The following is a 25460-nucleotide window of genomic DNA, read 5'->3' on the forward strand; positions in this document are numbered from 1 at the left end:
TTAAAATACTGATACTGGTAGAAAGGAGAAGAGTTTGGGTATTGTTTTACTGGTCTGCTTGAGTGAATACACTGGAAAAGGGGGGAAGTTAGCAAATATTTACAACTTTTTTTTCTGTATCCCGTAAGGTCATTTTGAATTGGTAAGAGGTTATATTCTCATTTTAAGAGGTTTTTTTTTTCTCTCTCTCTCTGTCTTTCAAAGCTATGAAGAAGGAGATTTTGAAAAAGCTGCTGAATTATACAAAAGGGCAATGGAAATAAAAGAAGCAGAAACATCACTCTTGGGTGGAAAAGCTCCTTCACGACATTCATCAAGTGGAGACACATTTAGCATGAAAACAGCTCATTCTCCTAATGTTTTCCTTCAGCAAGGACAAAGGTAATAGCAGCAGTTAGAATTCTTTGCAAATGTACCTTAAGACAAAATCATTAAACATTTGGAACATTTGAATTTGAAACTTTAAAAGTTTTAAGAAATTTTACTATGTGTGATTTAACTGATATTTGTATGAAGTTGTATTGGACTACATTAAGTTGGAATTGGTTGTGTCTGTTTTGTTTAAAATAATTTTACTATCATATGGTATCCAAGGATATAGACACATTAGAATTCTAAGATGACATGAGGAGCAAATCATGAAGAGTGGATTGGTCTTTGTTCAAGAAGAGTTGGCAGAGCAGTTAGTACAAGTTCAAGAATTCCATGAATCTTGGTCAGGGATGGTGGTTTATGCCTGCAATCCTAGCACTTTGGGAGGCTGAGGTGGGAGGATCATTTGAGGCCAGGAGACCAAGACCAGCCTGGATGACATGGCAAAACCCTGCCTCTACTAAAAATACAAAAAAAAAAAAAAAATTAGCTGGATATGGTGGCACATCCTTATAATCCCAGCTCCTCAGGAGGCTGAGGAATGAGAATCGCTTGAACTCGGGAGGTGGAGGTTGCAATGAGCAACCTGGGCAACCGAGCGAGACTGTCTCAAAAAAGAAAAAAAGAATTCCATGATATTTTCAGCTCTCAAGAGCTGCTTTAGCCTCGCTGCGCCCCTTGCTTTTCAGCAGTAGTCTGTCCTAATTCTCTACCTCAAAGGAAAGTTTCAAGGATTAAAGGGATAATGTTCATGAAAGATTCAAGTTGTCTTCAGTGAAACAAATTAGTCACAAGAATCTCTGATGGCTGCATTTTTAAAAATTCTTTCTTCTACCCTTCCCTTGAACAGATTAGTTCAATCCCTCTGCTTTCTGTGCTTTCTACATTGTATATTATTTATTACTATATAGTATATGTATCTGTATAATGTCTGAAGTCTTAATGTAATAGGAGTAACAGGTCAAGCTCCTTAGCATTCTTTGACTTTTTCCAAAATATAGACATGACATTCTTCTTTATCTTCCTTCTTAGATGGCCTAAATCTGTCGGTTCATTTACCTCAAACTCAAATTTGTTTGCCTTTTTTATACTGAAAATTAAATATTTATATGGATTTTATAAATATTGCCACATTTTGGATAGTTTTGAACCATTTGTGTATTTATATATAATGAAATTATCAATTTACAATACTTGTAAGACACTAACATGTATTAATTGTAAAAGTGAAAGATGTAATAATCACACTTCATTGTTTTAAAATAAAAGTGCCATTTCAAGTTGTTTTTTCCCTACTCTAGTTTATACAAGAGGGCTGTTTTGCATTAAGTTTTGAAGAAATACCTAGTTTATACAAGAGGGCGGTTTTGCATAATTTTTAAAGAAATATGTTGAACTTTTTTTTGAACAAAATGTTGTCAAAATTGCTGCTCAGTAGTTTGCTCAGCTTAAGGTTTTGGTTAATGTTCTCGAAGGTGTAGTTACTACTCACAGGGTGGTCTACAAACCATTATCATCTCACCTGGCAGCTTATTAAAAATTCAGACTCTCAGGCATCTCCCCAAACCTAGTGAATCAATCTGTATTTTAGCTAGATCTCAAAGTGACTCATGTACACATAGGTGTGAGAAGCAGTGGTATAACTCTAAGTCACTGTAGTGGCAATTTAAAAAGGAATGAGGCAGTATATAATTAGCATCCTTCTTCCTCCTTTAGGAATAGTCCAAGAGGGAAAAATAGAAGATAAACTATAACCATAACATACCTTTCTGGGTTTGGCAGCTGTGAAAGACACAAAGTAATTGAACTCACAAATATACCAGACATTGATTTTAGAATTAAGCTGTTAGAGCTTAGAATTTGATTATTTAGTGGTACTAGGTAATTTAATACATAGCAAGTAATATGTTCAGTTTATCACCTTAGAAAAACTGCTTTAGAAAATAATCAGACCAGGACCCTGGAAGAACCCTGAAAAAAGGAAAAACTACCTTAAGAATATTATTCTTTATACCTCCAAAATTTGTGCTTGAGTAACTATAGTTGAGGACATATTGATCACTTGAAATTATGTATTCCAAAAGAATTAAATTTAAACATAATAAACTATATTTTGATATTACTACTTACTTTACTACCAACCCAAATGTTCTCACGTAGAATGCATACTTAAAAAGATAAAAATAGCTGGAACATCTTTGTGTCTGCATATTTGAAGTTCTCAAATAGGAATATTTATTCACATTAATATGTACCTTCATAATGAAAAAGGTACGTTTCAGACAACTCAATTATAAATCTGAATTGGTAGGGCACTTAATTATTCTAGTTATAATTTTCATTCGTCAATACCTTACAGAAAAGGAAATACAAAGAAAACGTGATGCAGGGGTCAAAGCTTCCTTTAACAAATATTCTTAAGTGGCTATTGTTTTTTGTTTTGCTCAGTATAAATATCCAGGGAGTATTTTTTTTTTTTTTTTTTTTTTGAGACGAAGTTTCGCTCTTGTTACCCAGGCGGAGTGCAATGGTGCGATCTCGGCTCACCGCAACCTCTGCCTCCTGGGTTCAGGCAGTTCTCCTGCCTCAGCCTCCTGAGTAGTTGGGATTACAGGCATGCGCCACCATGCCCAGCTAATTTTTCATATTTTTAGTAGAGACGGGGTTTCATCATGTTGACCAGGGTGGTCTCGATCTCTTGATCTCATGATCCACCCGCCTCAGCCTCCCAAAGTGCTGGGAGGGAGTATTTTTCTGAGAAGAAACTAATAATACTTATTTTCCCTACAACATTTAACTAGAACCGTAACTAACTTCCCATTAACAATGAGATAGGAATTAAAGTTGAATATGTTGTTTTACTATTATTTAGAGTCTCTGTTCCAAGGCAATTTGGGGAGTGCTTTTCCATCTTTCCCGTTAGAATCAATAGTGTTTACAAATCTGGTCAAATGCTATGAGTTTATTTAGTAATACTAAATTCAATGAGATTAATTTTTCAAAATCAGCTGCCTTCTTATGCAAGTTTTCATGGCATGCCAACTGTCAAGAGAGTACTCTAGGATAGCAGCATATCTGCTACCAGATTTTTTATGGTAAAATAATCCAATTGTTTTTAATGAAAGATATTAGACAAAAAAGTTAGCTCAATTAGGTAAGATTTGGCACAGTGTAAGACACCAGCAGTGATGCAATGCCAACTTGAGAGCAGATAAAAGAAGACAGTGAATTCTAGATAAAATACTTTATCAAATCATAAAATTTTATAAAACCTTACATGTATGTGCAAGTTTCCAAAGGAAAATTATTTTTGAAAGACTGCATTTCATGTTTTAAATTCAAAACATCTCTCATACTGGAAAAGCTATTTTACAGTTGAATATGCTAAATTTTTTAAAGATAGTAAAAGACCCACCAAGGCAACACAGGTGAGTTTCAAGGCTAAAAAAATCTATCCTCCTGCTTTTCAGACTTCACTATAAACATGAGACTCATAGTATAATCCTAGCATCTCAAAACAATGTATTGAAGACATTTGATACTTGAGACTTTCTGAATTCAGTTTTTTGAACTTTATTTTACAAATCAGGGATGTACTTTTGATTTTTTACATTTTCCCCTAGAGATATAATTTAGATATTCACATCTTCAAAGTAAAAATTAGAATAGGAAATAAGCGTAGAAACATCCTACTGGTAATGGTTACGCCTGCATGGTATTTATTAGTCTCCAAACCATTGCAAATTCATTTCAACCAAGGTACTTAGGTGCAACTTCAGAGAAAGCTAATTTATATCAACTTATAGTTTAGCCATCATGATCAAGGGAAATGATACTCCTCCACTGACTACAAGTCTTTGCAGAGGCAATTTAGAACTGTTCTTTTATGCCCACTATACAGTACAAACCTTGCCAACATCTACTACCTTGAGAATCAAATTTAAATGAAGTATCCAGGAATAGCCTAAAGAATTAGTGTAATCTGGATGGATATTAATCTAAATTTATGCCTTGCTCTTCAGTAAAGTATAGTAACCCCAGATATATGTTCCACAGATGCAATAATTTCTATTCCTTGGTCAGTGCAGAATATAATTTATACTTCCTGAAAGCAACTTTGTCTATTCATGAAGATAGCTGCTTTTTATTTGCCTTTGTCTCCATTTGAATATATATATGCACAGGTTTACAGACTTTTCCAGTAGCTACATTTCAACTTGTATTTCATCAGCAAACATTTGAGAGGATGTTACTTCATACATTAACTATTTTAAACTGATTGTTGATCAAGTTAGTAGTGGGCAATTTTATTATAGAAAGCAATTCCAGACATAATGAGCAGATGTTTGCTAGCTCTAATCAGTAAGCTATATTCCTTGTCCTTCTGCCTTTATCTAGGGACCATGTGCTGCTTTATTGTCCATATCCTCATGCAATAGACAAAAGGGATTAAAAAAAAAAGAGAGATTTGAAAGAAAAAGATTACAGGTTCAGATTTGCCTTCCCCCACTCCAAAAGGCCAACACATTTCAATAGCTATGTTTTCAAATAAGATTTATATCCTACAATGTCCTCTGAGGTTTTCTTACTAGAATGGAACATACATTTTAGGAGAGTTAATGATTTTGTTGGAGTGGAGAGAAACAAGCAAGTCACAGGATTTTCAAAAACTAACAATTCAGTTAAGAGTATATATTAATTAATGTTGCCTAAGTTTTATCAGTTAAAAAATTTGTTTTTAATTTCAAGGGAAGAGGCTTTAACATGAAAAATAAAATATATGCCAGTCCATTATCTACATATTCTTCATCTTGGCCATGAGATCTTCCAAGCTTTCACCAGAATCTTCCACTGTTACCTCAGTGACAGAATCTTCTTGCTATTGACAAGTAAGGGAAATAGAGTGAAAAAAAAAGAACCATCCAGAATTCTTGATGCTTAGGAATATATAATCAGTAAGTTCTGACCATGCTCAACAGGTTATAAAGTAAATTTTCTTTAACAAATGTCTTCTAATTTTTAGAAGAAAGACAGTCTTTTGCATTCCCCACCAGTCTGTTTATATACAAGGCAGTAATTTCAATATTCTTGACCACTCTAGTTTTTTTAAATGGTATTGTAGTTAAAACTACCAATATACAAAAACGAGATCTTCATTTAATCAAAATCTATTATGCTTAAATCTATTAGTCTATTAATGAGTGAACAAAACCATTTTACTCCATGTTTTAAAAGAATTTAAAATAAGCTATAAATATCTGCATATTAACAATACCTCTCTTTCTCACATCTTAATGCCTATAGCATAAAATACCTAAAACGGGAAATTCTTCATTGGCATTACAAATTAGAATGAAGATGAAAGAAGATAAATATTTTCTCTTATGTGGTATTTACATATGGGTAAATCATATTTTTGAAATACCTTTTTTGGAATTGTATATGCCACTGTAATTCCTTCAGGTAAGTCTGGAACTGGACCTGAAGAATTTTTCAGTTCTTCTTCTGAAACCTCAGATACCAGCTCAATACCTGCAAATTTGATCCTATATCAGTTTTTAAGGAATTTAATAAGCAATAAGTATTTAATTTGTATAATCTTGTTAGATTCCTTACCATAAAAGGTTTTGCTTTATGCTGCCATTTCAATATATAAAAGAACACCTACCCCATTCATTATCTTCATGGATTATCTCTTCCTCTTCCTGTATAACCTCTTGTTTGGGCAGTGATGCCACCTTTTTCTGTAGAAATCAAACAGCATCAAAGTGTTCTTACTCATTCTCAGTTCTATGAAGCATTAATCAAGAATTCAGACAGGCTTTTTATCTTACCAAAAGCAAGAAAGAATGTTCATTTTTGAAGTATAGTGAATACGTTAACACTATAAAAATACAGAATCCATTTATCTTGTATTCCAAATCTGCTTATTTATTCTCCTATGCAATATGATCCCTCATGCACTCTAACAGATTGCCATATACCTTATATTCTTCCTGCTGCTTCCTGCAATTTCTGTCATCACACTGAGGATTTGGCTTCATGGACATAGTAGGAAAAAAATCCTGCATTGCATTGTATCCAAGATAAAAACTAACAGTACCAAAATTTAACAGAAACCTAGAAAGACAAATCAAAATAGATTTAAATAAAGAAATTAAAACCAGGAAAAGTACTGGAATAGCTAAATTTTTAAAAAAATAACTTTGAAATAGGTAATGATTTTTTTTTAACCAGAAAACAGAAATTTGCATCCGAGAAACAGAAATTTTCTCTTATTTACATTGCCTGGCTCATAGTAGATGCTTTAATGTTTATTGAATGAAGGAAAGAAAAGATTACTCCATTTCATCAACTGTCGAACATACTACTTTTTGAACCTCTAATATAAAGATAAAATGCTGGCAGCTAAACTACGTCAACAACTTAAAGAAGCGTGCTGATTTCAGAGAAGTTAAAATGTGGGAGAAGTGTATTTTTTAAATCCCTGAGATATGGTACTAAATCTAATTAAATTTTAAAAATTGTATGTAACTTATTATAAAATGTACAATTTAAATATATAGCTCAATAAAATTTTGTGTGAGTCTTTCATGTAACCATCACCAGATCAAGATACAGAGCATTTCCAGTATCTGATGTACCTCCAGCTCCCTCCTACCCTCTTCCCAGTCAAATCTGATACTTTTTACTCTGTTGCCCAGGCTGGAGTGCAGTGCCATGATCATGGCTTACTGAGGCCTCACCTTCCCAGGCTCAAGCAATCCCATCTCAGCCTCCCAAGTAGCTGGGACTACAGGCAAGCAACACCTCACTTGGCTAATTTTTGTAATTTTTTTTTTGTAAAGACGGGGCTTTGCCATGTTGTCTAGGCTGGTCTGGAATTCCCGGGCTCAAGCAATCTGCCTGCCTTGGCCTCCCAAATTGTTGGGATTACAGGCGTGAGCCACTGCACCCAGCCAATCTGATGTCTTTTATTAGATTGGCACAAAAATAATTGCAGTTTTTGTCAAAAGTAATGGCAAAAACTTTAATTACCTTTGCACTAACATCATAAAAGCTTCTACACAGAGAAAATCACATAAAAAAATGACAAAAGAAAAATATTTGCAAATACACATTCTTAATATACAAGACAAAAAAGAGCAAAGACTATTAGCAGACAATTCACAGAAGAATGTAAGTTTTCATTTTTCATAAATAAAAATTAAATGCCTATTTTTTTTCCACCAGAATGACAAAGATTACAGAGTTTGATGATATCCAAAGTTATCAAAGGTATGGGTGAATTCTAAACTATGATACAAATGTATAATCCTTTTGCAGAAGAAATTTAGTAATCTTTCTCAAAATAAATATTTCATAAATTCGGAAATTCTACTTTAAAAAACTTGTACTATAGGCTAGGTGCAGTGGCTCATGCCTGTAATTCCTAGCACTTTAGGAGACCGAGATGGGCAGACTGCTTGAGCCCAGGATTTCAAGACAGCCTGGGGAACATAGAGAGACTCTTTCTACAAAATATTAGCTAGACATGGTGGTGGGTGCCTGTAGTTGCAGCTAACTGGGAGGCTGAGGTGGGAAGATCACTTGAACCTGGAAGGTGCAGAGTGCAATGAGCCAAGATCATACCACTGCACTCCAGTCTGGGTGACAGAGTGAAACCCTGTTTTCAAAAAAAAAAAAAAAAAATTGTACTATAGAAAACTCTAGGCTGAGCATGGGGGCTCACGCCTATAATCCCAACACTTTGGGAGACTGAGGTGGGCAGATCACTTGAGCTCAGGAGTTTAAGAGCAGCCTAAGCAACATGGTGAAACCTTATCTCTACAAAAAATACAAAAATTAGCCAGCCATTGTGGCATGCACCTGTACATCCAGCTACTTGGGAGGCTGAGGTGGGAAAGTCACTTGAGCTCAGGAGGTTGAGGCTGCAGTGAGTCATGATTGTGCTACTGCACTCCAGCTTGTGCAACACAGTGAGACCTTGTCTCAAAAAAAAAAAAAAGATTGATCTAGTATTCAAAGATATATACAAGATGTAGTCTACAGCATTGTTAATAAAAAAAAATTAAGTAGCCTAAATGTCCATTAATAGAGGGGCTAGCTAAATAGGACACATCCTTAAGAGAATACTTTGTTAGCCTAATTCTTTTCTCCTTGTTTGTATCATACTATAAAATGTTTATTTAGACAGGGCCTCCTGCTAAACAGGCTATTCGCTCTTATATGAAATAGCCCTAGGCCATTACCTTGAGAGTTTATATGTATGCTTTTTACAATTTCTTTGCTAGCAACTGACACTTCTTATTGATTGGTGCCTCCATATGTCTTGTTGCAGTTTGTTCTTACTATATTGGAGACTTAGGAAATACAATTAAGCTTATTAAAGTTGTAAAATGAGGGAAATAAATGGCCTGAATTAGAGAATACCTAAAGGCACTCTGCTTTTAATAAAGTATGAGTTAATTCATAAACTCTGACAAAAATTTTAGCAGCAAAGAAATCTTTTTCCTTCTTTTTAGCTGTAGTTTAAATTGTATAGTTGCTGGATATTTGTTTTTGGATAGCAGAGATATCCAAAAGCAGATTTTAAAAATCTGTTCTAAATAATTTTAAGTATTATTACTGTGTTTTATATTAACACTAATATAAATGTTAACATTTACATTTTATGTACATGTAAATGTAAAATTTACAGTAACAGTAATGGAACATTTTATTACATTAACAATAATTACTGTTTAATCACATTTGGGTTATTTTTGGTAAGACTTCTATCAAGATAGTAGAAGCAAGTGTGTTTAAGTCTCCACCCACAGGTCAAACTTGCAAAGATTTAAATCATTTGGTTAATGCTTCATAAATAAATATACCACTACCATTGTATCAGTTAATAAGAGCTATTCCAAATGAAGGGAGTAACTGACATTCATATGTATTCATGTAGGAATATGCACATGTTTTAATATATGTAACAATATAGCTAGATATGAAAAGTAGACATACATATATAAAATAGGATTTACACATATACATATATAAAATATTTAAAACTACATTGAAGTTTTAAGTAGCCAAATTAAATATTTAACTGGTAATTTCAATTTCTGAAATGCTTTGTGAAATATATATTTTTTGAAAGCATACAAGCTGTTCAGAAAAATTAGCCCTGACTTACTTTAACACGTTTTGTACTAAGATCCCGGCAACAACACCCATAGTGGTAGGAAGACTGGCTGCACAAACACCTTCTCGTTTCAGAGTCTTTTCATCAATATTTGCAGCAACTACAAGTGGTGGAGCACACTACGTGAAAAAGAATAAAAGAAAACACATTTCAAAAAAAAGAGAAAAAGTATGAGATGTTCCAAATAGTACTCCATCCCCATTCATTTGTTTTTTCTTTGAACTGTAATATATTTTCAAAACCCCAAAGAACTCGAGTACCTATTAGTAAATAATAATCCAAAAAGAATAATTCATACCGCAAAACAAGCAGATTCTCCAGGAATTATGAGCTGTATATGCCCTGAAACTGCATTTTCACTGACCCCAGATTCCATCCATGTTTGTCCAAGTTCATTACAAGCCTTAGTAGAAATGGGTGAAAATATAAGAAAAAAAATAAAAGCAAGAAGTAATTTACAATAAATTATTTTAACTGAATGAATTACCAAGGTCTTTTAAAATTAATTTTCAGAATAAATGAGGAAAGTCATAAGATAATGCAATTCCTTGGCAATTACCATTCTCTGTTTAAAGTGACAGTATTCAAGATGTAGTCAGTAAATATTATTAAATTGGATCAAAGTTTATTGGCTTTCTTGTCAAATTAATATGAAATTTCAGTTTTCTAAAATAATTTCAGAAACAAAAAAATGCTAAAATATCATCTGAAAAGTTAAAACAATATTCAAAAGAAAAATATTTATTTTTATTTTTGAGAAACCATGTTTTCAGGCAATTTATATATATTTATACATTTATAAAATCAAGCAACAAAAGTTAAAACTAATGCTGACCAAGAATTATTATAAGATACTAATTTAAGAATTATACATCAGAGGTATTTTTTATAGTTTCCTCTACCAGCAAAAAGAGTAGAATACTATAACACATGTCATACCAGCAAGGCTAGACAGGTCCCACAGCTATTGGAGTAGATTTTAAGAGGAGGCTTAAAGAAAACATTACAAATAAAACACATAAAAGGGTTTATATTCAGAACTATTTTTAGGATGGGGATTATATACTGATAGAATATAAAGGAAAACAGATAAATCCATGAATATATCTTACACAGCAGGAATACTCACTGTATTTATTGTCATTCGAGCTTCAAAATTGTCCACACAGCTAAGAACTAGATCAACAGGTTTTCCTTCTTCTAACCCACCATTACTAGTCAAAGAAAATAAATTTGAAAAACATTAGGATACAAAATTCACGCTAATACATTATACTTATTTGTCCAGTCTGACACTTATTCTTTCATTAAATGTTTGACTATAATTATCACATAGTAAATTTGTACTATTAAAGATATCATATATCAAGTATTGAGTAACTTATGAATATAACATCAATGATACTGTAGTATTACTTATTTTACAAGAACTACAAGGGTGAAGGAAGTATACCAGTTTTCACACTTTTATTCATGCTTCACTACAAATTTAAATGTAATAAAAGCTAATTGAATGCAATTATTTCAGTGGTGTTCTGACAGTCTCTGAAGAAAACCATTTCAGACAGAAATATAATCAACACGGAACTTAAAATTGACAGTCTCTTCTGTTGTAACTTATAGGGGTTTTGCTTGTTTGCTTTTTAATTGTTTTTGGACAATATATACCTTCAAATGATATTCTAAAACATAAAAATTACACAAAAATTACTGTCTTAAAAAATGGAAAAATATATATCAATCTACCATTCATTGGATGAATCCATAGATTTTTCTAATAGATTTTCTAATATTTGAGCTGGACATTATACAAAATATTCATAAATTAAAATTTTACCTTATTCTATCCATGAAATGTTGAAAGTTTTCCACTGTAGTTATATTGTAGTTGTGTACTTCAAAAAGAACATCAGGATTAATGTTCCTAAGAAAGAAAAAGGGAATGATTACAAGTCTGTAATCCTAGCATTTCAGGAGGCTGAGGTGGGAGGATCACGTGACCCCAGGAGTTCAAGGCTACAGTAAGCTATTATTGCACACACTGTACTCCAACCTGGGGGACAGAGCGAGACCCTATCTCTAAAAAAAATGTTTTATTTTGAAACGGAGTCTAGCTCTGTCACCAGGCTGGAGTGCAGTGGCAGGATCTCAGCTCACTGTAACCTCCTCCTCCTCCTCCCTGGTTCAAGCAATTCTCCTGCCTCAGCCTCCCAAGTAGCTGGGATTACAGGCACGCGCCACCATGCCCAGCTAATTTTTGTATTTAAGTAGAGCTGGGATTTCACCACGTTTGCCAGGATGGTCTTGATCTCCTGACCTCGTGATCCATCCACCTTGGCCTCCCAAAGTGCTGAGATTACAGGTGTGAGCCATGACGCCTGGCCAAAAAATGTTTTTAAAAAGACTACTAGTAGCTGTAATAAGAAAAAGCTGTGAGAAAAAAAGATGAAAGAGCTAAAGGGCATTTCACATACCTTAGAGAAGCAGAATTCAAGCTATTCAAAGAAAACCCAAAGTCCTTTTCTCTTGTATCCCATACTTCAAGGACTAGGTTCATTTGTGTCATAAAGATTACAAAGCTGTTCCCACCCCTATCAGTCTAAGTGCAGGAATTAAGACTTTACCATGTCCAGTAACTACATACAGCTCAGCCTCACTTCCTTATTCAGTTAAGAACAAATTTGGGGCCACTAAAAAGTTCCTAAAGCAGGAATTGGCAAACTGTGGCCCATGGGCCAAATCTGGCCTGCCACCTGTTTTTGTGCAGCCTTGAGGCTCAGAATGTTTTTTTCATTTTTAAATGGTTAGGAAAAGAATCAAAAGAACATTTTATGACATATAAAAATTATATCAGCCAGGCATGGTGACTCATACCTGCAATCCAAGCATTTTGGGAGGCCTAGGTGGATGAATGGCTTGAGTCCCAAGAGTTCAAGAACAACTTAGGCAATATGGCAAAACCCTATCTCTGCTAAAAATACAAAATATAAGCCAGGCATGGTGGCACATGCCCATAGTCCCAGCTACTCAAGAGGCTGAGATGGGAGGATCGCTTGAGCCTGGGAGGTGGAGGTGCAGTGAGCCAAGATTGTGCCACTACACTGCAATCTGGGTGACAGAGTGAGATGCTGTCTCATAAACAATTTTTTAATTAAAAAAATTAAAACTTGCATGAAATTGAAATTTCAGAGTCCAAAAATAGAATTTTATCAGAGCACAGACATGCTCATTCATATTTGCGTTGCCTACAGCGGCTATCACACTATAACTAACAGCTGCAACAGAGACCCTCTGGCCCTCAAAGACTAAAATATTTATTATCTAGCCCTTTACATAAAAAGTTTGCCAACCCATGTCCTAGAGGCAAGAAAATTCTTTGTACAAGTGAAGTCTGCATTTAATAGAGAAAAATTCAGATCCATTTCTATTAACTCATATCAAATACATAAAGTAAGATTTCATTGAATATGGTTCTTGATTGCTATTCCATTTACCTCAAAGTATGTTCTGCTGCTTGAACTTTACTTAATCCTGCTTGATGAGGTTGGAAGAAAAGTCTATTCATATTGGCTAGTTCCACCTTGTCATAATCAAAGAGTAGCAACTAAAATGAAAATAGTGGTATTCTGATGAAAAACATACCAAAAAAACTAAAAATACCAAAGAATAAATTAGCTTTACATTTAATTAGTTTAATAATTTGATAATATTAGCTAATTCTGAAACACCAGGTACCATATATTAATTTGTTCAATGCTAATATGAGGTATATAGGTACCATTATCCTTACTTTAGAAATGAGGCAACTGGAACACTTGCCCAAAGGCCACTCATCTAATATGAAGTGAAAATTCAAATTCAAGTATTCTCAATCTAGCATCTGCACCTCAACCACAATGCTTTGCTGCCTCTCTAAATGATTCATTCAGAAATTAATTCCCTTTCCTTCCATTTTTTAAAACTGTGCCAAAATCCTACTTCATTTCCATTTTTTGGCTAAAAGCCAGGAATCCATTGGCTAAATGAAATCTTTAAATAAGATAAAAACAAATGCTGTAACTTAAAATATAGTATAACCTGACTCTTTTGTGTAGATGACAAAATATATACCAATGACATGGCTAAAGCATTATTCCAAACAAAATTACAAATCAGTTAACTGTTTCCTGCTATATAGTTAAGCCTGTTTCAAACAGCATTTGTCTCTCTCTCTCTGACACACACACATTAAAATGGCCATTAGATCACATTTCTTATCAATAAGAACAGGCTAGAGCCAAGGACTTCCTAAATCCCTTCTTGATATGAAATTCTGTGACTCTGTAACACAATTCTCATTATACTAAATAATAATAACAAAAATGGGATTTTCTTCTCAATACAAAAACTAAAAAGAAAAACCTCAACCCATAACACCTAGGTAGCCCTTAATACCTTGCTAGAAAAGATCTCACTCTCTCCATAATTTTCTAATCCTACTTAAGAGTCTCCAAAACATAGTTTATTTAAGCTCATCAATAAATATGTATTAGGTCAGGCCAAGTGTTACATTTTAGTTTCTGCCTCATAGCTTGTTTATGCATAAGTTGCAGTAAACACTAAACTTGGGAACAGAAGGTCTGAATTGTAACTCTGCCATTAATTAGCTCTGACTGTGGGTAAATCACTTCCACTTTTTAGGCCTGTATCCTCATCTCTAAAATAAAGCAGGAAATCTAGATCTAGTGATCCAAGGCACCCCATATACTTTCAAGAGATCCCAGAGCCTTTTAGGGATAAAAAATGGACTCTGGGTCTTGTAACATCTTCTACTTTCCTATTTAACCCCATTAATTTGCTTCGTATTTATCTGTTTTACAAATTAAAGAAAGACTTCCTGAAACTTACCTGTGTAGATTCTCAGTTTACAAACTTGAGGGCGCACTGGAATCACTTGGAGAATTTTTAAAAATACAGATGTCTGTGCCTCATCCCCAGATAGTCTTATTTACTCATTATGGGGTGCAGTCTGGACACCAAGACTTTTTTAAAACTTCCCAGGTGACTCTACAGCAAAATATGATAACTACTGTTCTATTCTAGCTCTGTGCTACTCAAAATGTGGCCTGGTCTAGCAGCATTAGCACCACTTGGAGCTTGTTAGAGATGCAAGAGCACTTCTCCAACTTTAATGTGAAAATGAAACATTTGGGGATCGTGTTGAAATACAGATTCTGATTCAGTATGTTTGGGGTAGGTATTGAGAGATGATACTGATGTTACTACTTGATACTTGGAGTAGCAAGGATCCAGTGGTTCTTACTAGTGTAGTCCTAGGAACATCATCATCCGGATCACCTGGGAGCTTGTTAGCAATGTCAATTATTAAGTCCACCTGACACCCTATAAAATCAAAACCATCAGAGTAGGATCTGTTAATCTGTGTTTTAATAAGGCTTCCAAGTGATTCTGATAACATACTCAAACTTGAGCGCCACTAATCTCAATGATCTCTATGATCCCTAGTCCATCAGTCAGGGTGCTTAAGTCAGCTATGAGCAATTTTTGTTCTGCTTTTGTAAATCTTTTGAAAGATATTAAAATTTCAATAAACATTTCTAGTATTTTGGTGTTTTTATTTCTATATTGGTAAGTGAGTGCCAATTTTGAAATCATTTTAAGAATCTGGGGATAGACCAACATATTAGAAAGTACTGGTAAACTGTGGGAGAATGCTTGCTTTACCAGAATGACAAATTAAAGGATATGTAATTGTGGAAAGCTTATCTATTAAACCATTACGTGTCTACTATCATAGACTTTGGCTTTATAAATCTAAGATTGGTAGATTGAATTCTGGTATAAGAAAGTTACTTCTTTCTACTCATAATCCAAATGAATTTTAGAAAAAAGTTAAAATGTACCATTTTTAAAAATCCATCCAGAGCATTCTCTAGTTCAAATTCAAGAGTAAGAAAGGTCTGGTATATGTTTAATAAAATATTTGTTATATGTTTCAGTGTTTCATACACTTTATCAAATAACCTTTTTTCCTAAGCTTCTATATCTAAAACACTAAGTCCAAATCGTTTACATTTACTTCAACAGAAACGTTTCTAAACACAGACAATCCTTGTCTAATTAGCAATAATAACACCTTTTGTGTAGGTGGGATATGTCTCAACCCTTTGAGTAGAAAGAACAATCTAGATTAATACACTGCAAGTCAATAAGCCATTAGTAATGAAAAAAATCCTAATTTGTACCTGATTTACTCCAGGAGTGAGTAGTTCCCTATATGATAGGCAAAGAGAAATGTTTTACCTTACCAATGCCACATCTTGTCAGCATTTCAGCAGTCACACTACCTACTCCACCAACACCTACTATGGCTACAGCAAAGGTACGGATTTTCTGTGAAATACAAAATAATATGTGTTGGTTAATAACTCTTCATCAAATATGTCAACAGAAGCTATTTTCATTTACTGAACTCATTTTACAAAAACTTGGAAAGGGTTTATCATACCTCATAGTTGCTTACAATTCCCATTCGTTTCAATGCCATCAAGCGGCTTAAAACAAAGGAGAAAAAATGTTTTAAAGCTTACAGTCTTTTAAGTGATAGTAATACAAAGAGATATGTATCATCACAGAAAATAAACACCAAAATATCATCATTACTAATCGTTTCAAACAGAAGGATGCTTACAGGCTGGTTTTTAACCAAATGAAACTAAACTACCCAGATAGATTTAAAAACTCTCCCAGGTGAAGCCTATGAAATAAGATTGGTTTTTAAAAGCTATGTATTCGGATTTACAGCCAAGATTGTGACTGCTACTTAAATGCTAAAGGTCAAAGTTAAATTTCAACATTTTTCTACGTTTTGGTAGAATACATAAATATTTAATGTTTTAACACTCAGATCTCCATCATCAGAGTAAACTCATGGCTGGAATTCCATTCTCTTGTTGCCTCTGCCCACAATGGATGATGTCTAATTTTACTAAGCTCCTACTATATGCCAAAGACTCTAAGAGGTGTTTTAACTAGTTACTGGCAATCTGCAGTTTAAGTCTATAATTAACTCATTCATTTTCACTTTAAGGAGTCAGATGGTTTCACCAGGCTTGCTGGGAAATTCAGCCACCACCCCCATTTTCCTCTCCCTCACTTTTAACTCTATCACCATCATTTTCCTAAATACCATGGCAACATTGTTATTTCTTTTCAGTTTTAGTCAATTATCTGAATCAGATTTTGCTCTCATCCCTACTGCACACAGACATTTTCCATCCCACCAACCTCCCAATAGTGTTCATATGGTCATCTTGGTTAGATGTTAACTCTTCACATCTGGGCCAAGCAATATATTAAAGCTTACCCTTTCCTCTAATCCTCACCCCTGAACTTAATAAGTGTGTTTCTCTTGATGCTTAATTTCCTGTTTTTTCACAAATTCAACCCCAACTTTCACTAATTTTCTAAAATTCCTCTAGATACAGTCATATGCATGAAGCAGTCTATCAATTTCATCTTCTTAAAGATATATCTCCTAGAATCTGACACAGTGTCTGTCTCTAGACTTACTGCACATACAGCTGCCTTCCTAGAATCTTCCTTCATCATTATACTACAACATTTCTTAATTTCTTTATTTTGTGTTAACCCCGCTTCCTGTCTACCATAACTCACTAGTTCTAAAGTGTCTGTGGATCAGCAACATCATTGCCTGAGAATTTGATAGAAATGCAATTTTTTAGGCCCTACCCTATAATTATTCACTGAATCAGAAATCTTGGATGTGGAGTCTAACAATTTGCTTTAACAAGCCCTCCAGTAATTCTGATGCACGTGAAAGTTTAAAAGACTCTGTCAACAGTTATTTTTAAACTTACTCTCTTGCTGTGGTTAGAAGATCATCTTCCAGTAGTTTTGCAAAGGGTATAGCAGAGGTAAATTTTAAGAACTTTCATGTCTGAAAATGTTCCTTATCAAAATTATATTCTTTATAAAAATGACAAAGCAAAGGGCATATAATTGTGGGAAGCTACATATATACTCTTAATTGATAGTTTAACTTGGTATAGAATTCTAAAGTTAGAATTGTCTTTCAACATTTTAAGGTAATGCTGCAGTGTCTCCTAGCTTATAAAATTTCACAGTATGCCTTAATGTGAATCTGTTCTCATCCCTTGTGCTGAGTTTTTAGTGTACGCTTTCAAAATGAAAACTCACGTTTTCAGTTCTGGGAAATTTCCTTGAAGAATCTGGTTACTTCCTTGTTTGGTTTGCTTTTCAGACTGTCTGGAAGTCCTATTATTTGGAATTTGGACCATCTGGATTTGTCCTTTATTTTCTTTCTTCAATTATCTATCATTTTAGTTATCTGCTCTATTCTCTGGATGATTTCTTTCAACTTTATTTTCCAACACTTCTGTTGAGATTTTCATTTCTATTACTGTCTCCATTTCAAGAATTCTTGATCATCTAAATACTTTGCACCTTTTTCCTATGTCATTTGTACCATATCTTCTCTCATCTGAGGATACTAATGATAATTTGGGGGGATGTGTTTCTCTTACATAGTCTATCCAAGTTGCTACTTTTATTTCTTTCATGTTAGAAGTTTCTCTCATCCTTTGTTCTGTTCATATTTAAGAGTGGGACACTAATAAAGGTTAACAATATAGGCCATACTGTTTGACTTTGGACTTCCCTGTAGGGTGATCTGGCCAGCCTATTCAGCTAAGAAACCCACAATCTTCTTGGCGCTATTAGATTCCCTAGAGAATAATCTTTCAAACTCCAACCTGAGTTGGAGTTCCAACCCCACGATCAGCTGTCGGAAGTGAAGAAGCAAGGCTGGGAGTCTCGGCAACATGTATGCAAGCATTCCATTCACATTTAGTTGCAGCATTCAGCATGTAAACCTTCAGTTACCCCTTCCTTCAGATATAAAAACCTGCCCCAATTATTCTTGGAAATCTTCTATTTCACTCTTTCTAATGAAGAAATCTCTACTCTCCTCTTCTGGGTAGTAAATAATACGGTAAATAATTGGTTGTATTATTTACTACCAATGCTATGACCTGAGGTGGCTCTCTAAGCCTCAATTTTCTCATCTATATAATAGGGGTAAAATGGTAGCGATCCCATAGGGTTTTGGTGAGAGGACAAAATGCATGTAAAGTGCTTAGCACCGTGAAAGCTCAGTAACTGCTTGCTGCTGAATGCACCAAGCAATAAAATCTTGCATAAGGCTTACCATGTACAAGCGCTACTCTAAGAACTTGATACATGCTGATTTTTTCAATCCCCACAACTATAACAAAGAAAGATATTATTATTATTATCTTAATTTTACAGGTAAAACTGAAGCGGAGAGTTTCACAACTTGCGTAAGGTTAGGCAGCTACTAAGAGAGTAGATTTGAATTGCAATCGGCCTGGAGGTAGTCTTCACCCTTAACCTGCAATCAGCCTGGAGAAATCTCTAGTCTCCTGGGTAGGGAAGGAGCATTTGCCTTCCTGGAGGAAGAGTCCTTACTATATTGCATCTGCTGAATTGACAAACTTTGTTAGGAAAGAAGAAAAGTGAGGCGTGGGCAGTCTTGGTAACGTCAAATGGTTTGAGATGTTAAGGAGCACCCGAGTATCTCAGATAAAAGCTAACCTCGTGCTCCCCCGCTCCATCCCCGTTTAAGATGCACTGATAAGCCTTTAATAAAACTTCAGGTTTACTCTTAGCAGGTTTTACATTTGATCACATCTTCTGAAAATTCTTACTATCAGTCTCATACACAGCGAGGTGGATTAATTAGAGGCAAGGGCGATAGGAAACTGGACACACGTCCTCAGCAAGCACAGGTGCAGCACCATATGGCTGACTCACCGGAGGTTTTCTTAAAAAAGAAAAAGAACATCTTCTGATCAGTACTAAGATGTGGCCTTGCCCATTTGGGAACGGGATCCTCCCCTCCCCCAAGAAAAGGGTGGCGGGAGTCCGCATGAGCGGGACGTGGGGAGCGCCTCACTCCTCATCTCACGGAGCCTGACCTCGTCCACCTCGCCTGCCTCGGACTGGCGACGCAGGTTACCTGTAGGGATTCGAGTCCACCACCTCTGGGCTCATCTTCTCTATGCGGGCCCGGCCGCCCCCTACGTCGCCGCTCCCCGACAGCCGCCGACTTCTCTCCTGGGCAAGTTCCCGCTCCAGCTCCTGGACCCGCTGCTGCAGCCGCTCCACAGACTCCGCCATGGCTGGGACTCCGGCCGCCAACGCTCCCAGCCCGGGCCTTCGCCGCCGCCTTCGCCCCACGCTGCTCGGCTGGGCCCGCGAGGGGTCCGTGGGGAGGCACCTAGCCGCTGGCTTCCTAATCCAGAGCCCTTGGGAAGTGCCCCCAGCACCTCACAAACAGACACGTCTCCGCCACTCCTACGGGCCTTCCTCGGAGCCGCTTCCGGTGCGTCGCAGACATCGCTCCCCCTCAGCAAAAACCTGGCTCTTTCGGCTTCCTTCTTCGCTGGGTCGGCTAAACCCGGCCGCAGCAGGATCGGGGTGATAAGTGTCCAGAGCAGGCGGCCTGCGATGTTGCCTTTCTAACCTGGTGTCTAGGAGAAACAGGATCTCTTATTCTTGGGCTCGAAGTCCTGACGGGCCTTTTTCTGAACTGGACCCTGCAGGTCTTCCGCCTGCTGATGCATTACATTTGCGGGTGGAAGAGGCTTCTGCATTGTTCATTGCCCGTAACGATGACAATGGCTTTGCTTTTTTTGAAATTGAGGGCTCCAACTCTGACGCTGACTGGAGAATTGAAATCGGAACACACATTGGGCTCTTCCGGCACTTGGCTAGAGCTAAAACTTCCAGATTCAGTGGGCCGGCGTTGCTCAGCAACGGCGCGTAGCCTGTGTGTGGTTGGCTGAAGCCAGACCCCGCCCCGGCCTGCCCCAACCCTGAAGGAATTCGGCACTCTAGACCTGTGGATTCCGCGTTGCTGTGGCCTGAGGGGCGATCATGAAGCTAGGGGCCACTGGCAAGACCGATTTGGTCGAAGTGCTGCCACAGCACAAGTTCGACCGCAAGTCCCTGGAGGCCTACCTAAACCAGCACTTGCCTGGCTTTGGGGCGGAACATGAGGCTACGCTGACCATTGCTCAATACAGGTATCGACGCCAGGCTTTGCCTACAGCGGAAACAAATCTGTGCTTTGCGTTTTCCTTCCTTTGGCCCTGGGTGGCTTACTAAATTTCTCCCATCCCGATTGTTTTTCCTACCGTCGGTGAATTCACCCTGCAGGCCTGAGCTGCTATTGCCGGCCTCCCTGAATTCGATGCTGTGGGGTCTTCCCAGTTGGAGGGCAGTAATGGAAGCTCAATAACGTTCACCATTCCACTCTCCAAGGGAATCTTTGTTCAAGCATGGATTTATGTGCCTTGAGGATTCTCTAAGGCAATTAAGGCTAGAAACTCTGAGGAATAGATGCCTTCTCGGACCTTTTGTGATATAACTCTTAGATCTTTTTCTGAGAAGCTGGTGTATTTCCGTTTGATTGGCGGTATTCCGGGAAGCTGAGTTAATGACACCAGAAGATAGGATCCGAGTTCGAGGACTACTAGCTCTTCCACTTAGGAGGTCACAGCACCACTTTGGGCCTCAGGTTTTTTGAAGCGAGGTAATGGAACTGGGTGAGAGGATCCTGAGAGTACCGTTCCTCACCGAGAATCTGGCTTTAGTCTGATGTTTTCTAATAGACAATACATTCTTAAAACTTTATTCTAAAAATAGCATTGTTTCTAATACAGGGCTATAGAAAGAGTCCTGTCATTCAGAAAACTGAATCTGTCATTTGCTGTCTGTGAGTTTAAATATGTTATCTAAACTCTCTGAGAACTAGCTTCCTAAATTGTAATACCTGACTGTACTGATTAGTCTTATTAATGATATGAAGTAAAGTAATATAGGTGAAAGGGCATGAAAATTGCAATAACACAGTATAGTAGTGGCATTTTATCACTGGCATTTATATTCTTTGACTACTGATTTTGGTGAAAGTGAAAATAGTAGAAAAGGAGATGGATCCGGGAACATTTTAGGGTATAGAATTAAAAAGTCCCATGTCCCTATAGATATTGGATGATGAAGGAAAAGATGGAATAAAGAATAGCTGAGATTTCTAGGCTAGAAGTCTCATGCTATAACAAACTAAAACAGATCAAATTTCAAATTCCAACTATTCTGTTTACTGTGGAATTTGGATGTGTTACCCTTTGAGCATCTAGTCCTGCTCTGGCAAAAAGGAGATAGTAACATTCATATTCTAGGGTTGTTGAAGAAGTACATAACTGGAATATACTTAATTCTGAACCAAGCTGAATGTTAAACCATTGTATAAGCTTGGTTTAATAAATATGTATGGCACTTTGGATCCCACAGGGAACACACATTCATTTCTAGGACACATGAAAAAGTTTATGAAAATTTGAAAACACATAGGCCATGAAGGAAGTCTCAAATTCAAAAGAATCAATCTTTGTATTTTGAAAATGTGCTTTCTGGCCAAGTGTGGTGGCTCACACCTGTAATCCCAGCACTTTAGGAAGCTAAGGTGCCTGGATCACTTGAGGTCAGGAGTTTGAGACCAGCCTGGCCAACATGGTGAAACCCCATCTCTACTAAAGATACAAAAATTAGCTGGGCATGGTGGCGCATGCTGGTAATCCCAGCTACTTGGGAGGCTGAGGCAGGAGAATCCCTTGAACTGGGAGAGGGACATTGCAGTGAGCCAAGATTGCACCACCACATTCCAGCCTGGGTGACAGAGGGAGACTCCGTCTCAAAAAAAAAAGAAAAAGAAAAAGCAATTTTTTTTAATGCCAAAAGTTTAACAGAAGACAGCTAGCATGTGTTTAGAAATTAATTGATTCATGGATTAAAGATCCAATAATCCACTCAGACAATAAAAGGCTATCAAAGTTCAGTGTACAGAAATCAGCTGCATTTCTCTACTTTAGCAACAATTAAAATGTCATTTCAAAAAGAGCATCAAAATGCAAATTACCTAAACAAAAGATGTCAAGACCTTTGTAAAGAAATGGTAAAACTTTTATTAGGACCGTAAAAAGAATTTTAGAAATTAAAAGATGCTATGTTATTGGATAGAAATATTCAGTATTGCAAACATTTTTCTTCTTATCTATCTATTGATGCAAAGCAATGGCAATCAAAATCCTAATTTTTTTCTCTAATTTGAAAAAGTGCTCCTAAATTTTATGTGTAAAAGTGAAGGATTAAAGATAGCAGAAACATTTCTAAAGAACCCTAAGGTGGGAAATTTGAATTAAGATGGCATGATATTAGCACAGAGATAGACAAACAGACCAATGAAATAGAATGGAGAGTTCACAGAAAGACCCACATATTTATAAAAGTTTGATATGTGACAGTGTTGGCATTGAGAGTCAGTGGGGGGAATAAAGAACTTTTTGAGAAGTTATACTGGAATAATTGTTATCTGTATGAAGAAACAGACATTAGACTCTTTATCTCATACAGTGTCAGGTAAATAAAAGAATTGAATGTTCAAGGCCAAACTATAAATGTTTGGAAGACATGTAAGTTAGTTTTATGATGTTAGAGAAGAAAACTTTTTAAAGACAAAAGCAGAAACCACAAAGGAAATGATTGATAAATTTTCATTAAAAGACTACTTAAAGTGAAAAGGCCCAGATGTCTGCGAACTTGCTAAGAATGTTAGGTAAGGTAGGTTTTACAGGGAGTTAGTTCATTTTGACAGAGCTGGGGGTTTGGATTTATATTGCATTGAACACAACACAGTTAATTGGCTTTATTGTACAGCAATTGTAAATAATTAATTTCCCTCTTCATAGGAACTGAAATACAGATGACTATAGAAAAGCAGATTTGAGGAGGAATTTGAGGAACTCAGTTTTGGAGTGTTAAGTTTCAAGATGCCTTTTAGACATTCAAGTAGATATGTATAGTAAGCAGTTGGATATGTCTTGAGGTCAGAGCAGAGATCTGGATGAGACATGTAAATTTGGGAGTCATCAACAAAAAGAATATATTTAAAGACATGAGATCGAAGGTCTTACTTAGAAAATAGTCCATGGGGGGAAACCATGGTTTGTATTAGTGATCTTGAAAAAGTAGTAATAATGGAAAGAAAGAAATGAAAGCTTGCTTGAAATGGGTTTAAGAGGATAGGAAGAGGACATGTAAAAAACTCTTGAGGAGTGTTTATACAAAAGGAAATCGAAATGTTTTAAGTAGAGAGGGAAGTGAGGTCAAGCGAAGGCTTTTTTTTTAAATAACAGCATGTTTGTATGCTGATGACACTAATCTAGAAGAAAGAAAATTTTGTGCAGGAGAGAGGGCTGGAAAGAAGTCCTTAAGAAGGCGGGAATCTAATAAACAAGAGAAGGGATTGCCCTTAGATAGAAATGTGCACATCCTTCTCCAGACTCTGGAGGGAAGACAGAATAAATGGGTATTGATGGTTGCATGCAGTAGATACAGTAGTGTAAGCTTGTGGAAGTTCTCATATGATTGCTCCTATTTGCTCCATGAAATCAGAAACTAGGTAATTAATTAGCTGAGAATGAAGATGGAGAAGAAAGTGTTTGAGATTTAAGGAAAGAGAAGTATGAAACTCCCATCCAAGAGAATGGGAGAATGAATGAGCTATGACTGCCAGATGCGGTTCACTTTGAGGTTTGCCATCATGAATTTGAAGCGGATTAGATATTTCAGTAGATATTATTAATGCTTTGTCCAGATCCTCTTGGATTCATTTTTAGTGTTGCTGTACATGTCCTGCCTTTGTTGGTTTTTGCTTCCAATAAACAGCATCTGGGCTTTTTTGGCAAACTACCCGTGGACTACTGGAGCACCCTTTGCCCTTACTGTTGTAATACCTAAAATGGACCTTAACCGATAGTGATTCAGGAGTATGAAATCTTTATTATTCTTGCTTCAGAAACATGTTTTAAACTCTGACATAGCAGAGTTCCCCCATTACCTTTACCCCCAACCCTCACACTGGTGAGATCAGACTGCAGCTACCCTCTAAGGGACTTTGTCTTAGATCACACCCTTGCTTGGCTTTCTCCCCTTCCGTGACCTGCTTCCCCATATTTCTTATTAGTTCTTTAAACATTTCCTCAATAAGTCACTTGTATACAATTTTTCCCCATGATCTGGTTATTGATAACCTAACCTAAAACAATAATTATGACTATATGTGTCTTTCTTCAGCCATGGCCAGTTATATCAGTGTAAGCAAAAGAAAAGAAAAGAAAAAAAAAGTGGATTTAATCAGGATGGGAGTTTTGCCAAGCAAACACCATGAAGTGAGAAAAGGGCAAGTGAAGTATATTGAAGGTGTATTCAAGGTGGTGGTTATATAATTTACTATCAAATTTAAGCTAGTTAAGGAAGGATGTATTAGTCTGTCCTCATGTTGCTAATAAAGACATACCTGACACTGAGTAATTTATAAAAGAAAGAGGTTTTATGGACTCACAGTTCCACATGGCTGGGAAAGCCCTGCAATCATGACAGAAGATGAAGGAAGAGCAATGGGATGTCTTATATGGCATCAGGCATGTGAGCGTGTGTGCAGGGGAACTGCCCTTTATAAAACCATCAGGTCTCATGAGACTTATTCACCATCATGAGAACAGCACAGGGAAGACCTGCCCCATTATTCAATTACTTCCTACCAGGCCTCTCCCATGATACATGGGAATTGGGAATTATGGGAGCTATAATTCAAGATAAGATTTGGGTGGGGACACAGCCAAACCATATCATTCCACCCTGGCTTCTCCCAAATACCATGTCCTCTCATTTTAAAATGAATCATGCCTTCTGACAGTCCCCCAAAGTCTTA

At 36.4% G+C, this 25460-nt stretch overlaps 3 protein-coding genes across 7 annotated transcripts in view; 2 read left to right on the plus strand and 1 right to left on the minus strand.

Annotated features, from left to right (window-relative positions):
- Positions 1–1652, plus strand: part of NPHP3 (nephrocystin 3) — a 41518-nt gene extending 39866 nt beyond the window's left edge. For both annotated transcript variants that reach the window (XM_008990539.4, XM_035278301.3), the window contains one exon: positions 205–1652. In XM_008990539.4, the coding sequence (XP_008988787.4) occupies positions 205–385 (181 nt within the window). In that variant the 3' untranslated portion in view covers positions 386–1652. The remainder of the gene's footprint in view (positions 1–204) is intronic.
- Positions 1653–3921: 2269 nt separating this feature from the next.
- Positions 3922–19996, minus strand: UBA5 (ubiquitin like modifier activating enzyme 5). Of its 4 annotated transcripts, none has more exons than XM_078354229.1 (13): positions 19644–19996; positions 19333–19448; positions 16071–16116; positions 15866–15955; positions 13057–13166; positions 11400–11486; positions 10692–10776; positions 9861–9965; positions 9554–9681; positions 6357–6492; positions 6041–6116; positions 5798–5904; positions 3922–5251 (listed from the first exon to the last, which is right to left on the minus strand). In XM_078354229.1, the coding sequence occupies exons 3-13, from the start codon at positions 16107–16109 to the stop codon at positions 5168–5170; spliced, it is 1047 nt and encodes a 348-aa protein (XP_078210355.1). In that variant the 5' UTR covers positions 16110–16116; positions 19333–19448; positions 19644–19996; the 3' UTR covers positions 3922–5167. The 4 variants fall into 4 exon arrangements, with proteins under 4 accessions (XP_078210355.1, XP_078210354.1, XP_002763766.1 ...); XM_078354228.1 differs by having other exon boundaries at positions 19220–19448; XM_002763720.6 differs by lacking the exon at positions 19333–19448.
- A 502-nt stretch (positions 19997–20498) lies between these two features.
- ACAD11 (acyl-CoA dehydrogenase family member 11) overlaps positions 20499–25460 on the plus strand; it is a 122284-nt gene continuing 117322 nt past the window's right edge. Inside the window, exon 1 of the mRNA XM_035278302.3 lies at positions 20499–20712. Within this exon, the coding sequence (XP_035134193.2) occupies positions 20564–20712 (149 nt within the window). The 5' untranslated portion in view covers positions 20499–20563. The remainder of the gene's footprint in view (positions 20713–25460) is intronic.

The sequence above is a fragment of the Callithrix jacchus genome, chromosome 17 (genome assembly GCF_049354715.1).
Source record: "Callithrix jacchus isolate 240 chromosome 17, calJac240_pri, whole genome shotgun sequence".
NCBI lineage: Eukaryota > Metazoa > Chordata > Mammalia > Primates > Cebidae > Callithrix > Callithrix jacchus.

Excerpts from the sequence above, each read along its gene's own strand:
- UBA5 (XM_002763720.6), bottom strand. The coding sequence starts at position 19,804 with ATGGCGGAGTCTGTGGAGCGGCTGCAGCAGCGGGTCCAGGAGCTGGAG. Across the intron at positions 15,956-16,070 it reads GAATTGTAAGCAACTATGAG|AAAATCCGTACCTTTGCTGT; the intron begins GTATGATAAACC and ends TGTATTTCACAG. Across the intron at positions 6,117-6,356 it reads AGCAGCAGGAAGAATATAAG|AAAAAGGTGGCATCACTGCC; the intron begins GTATATGGCAAT and ends TGATTTCTACAG.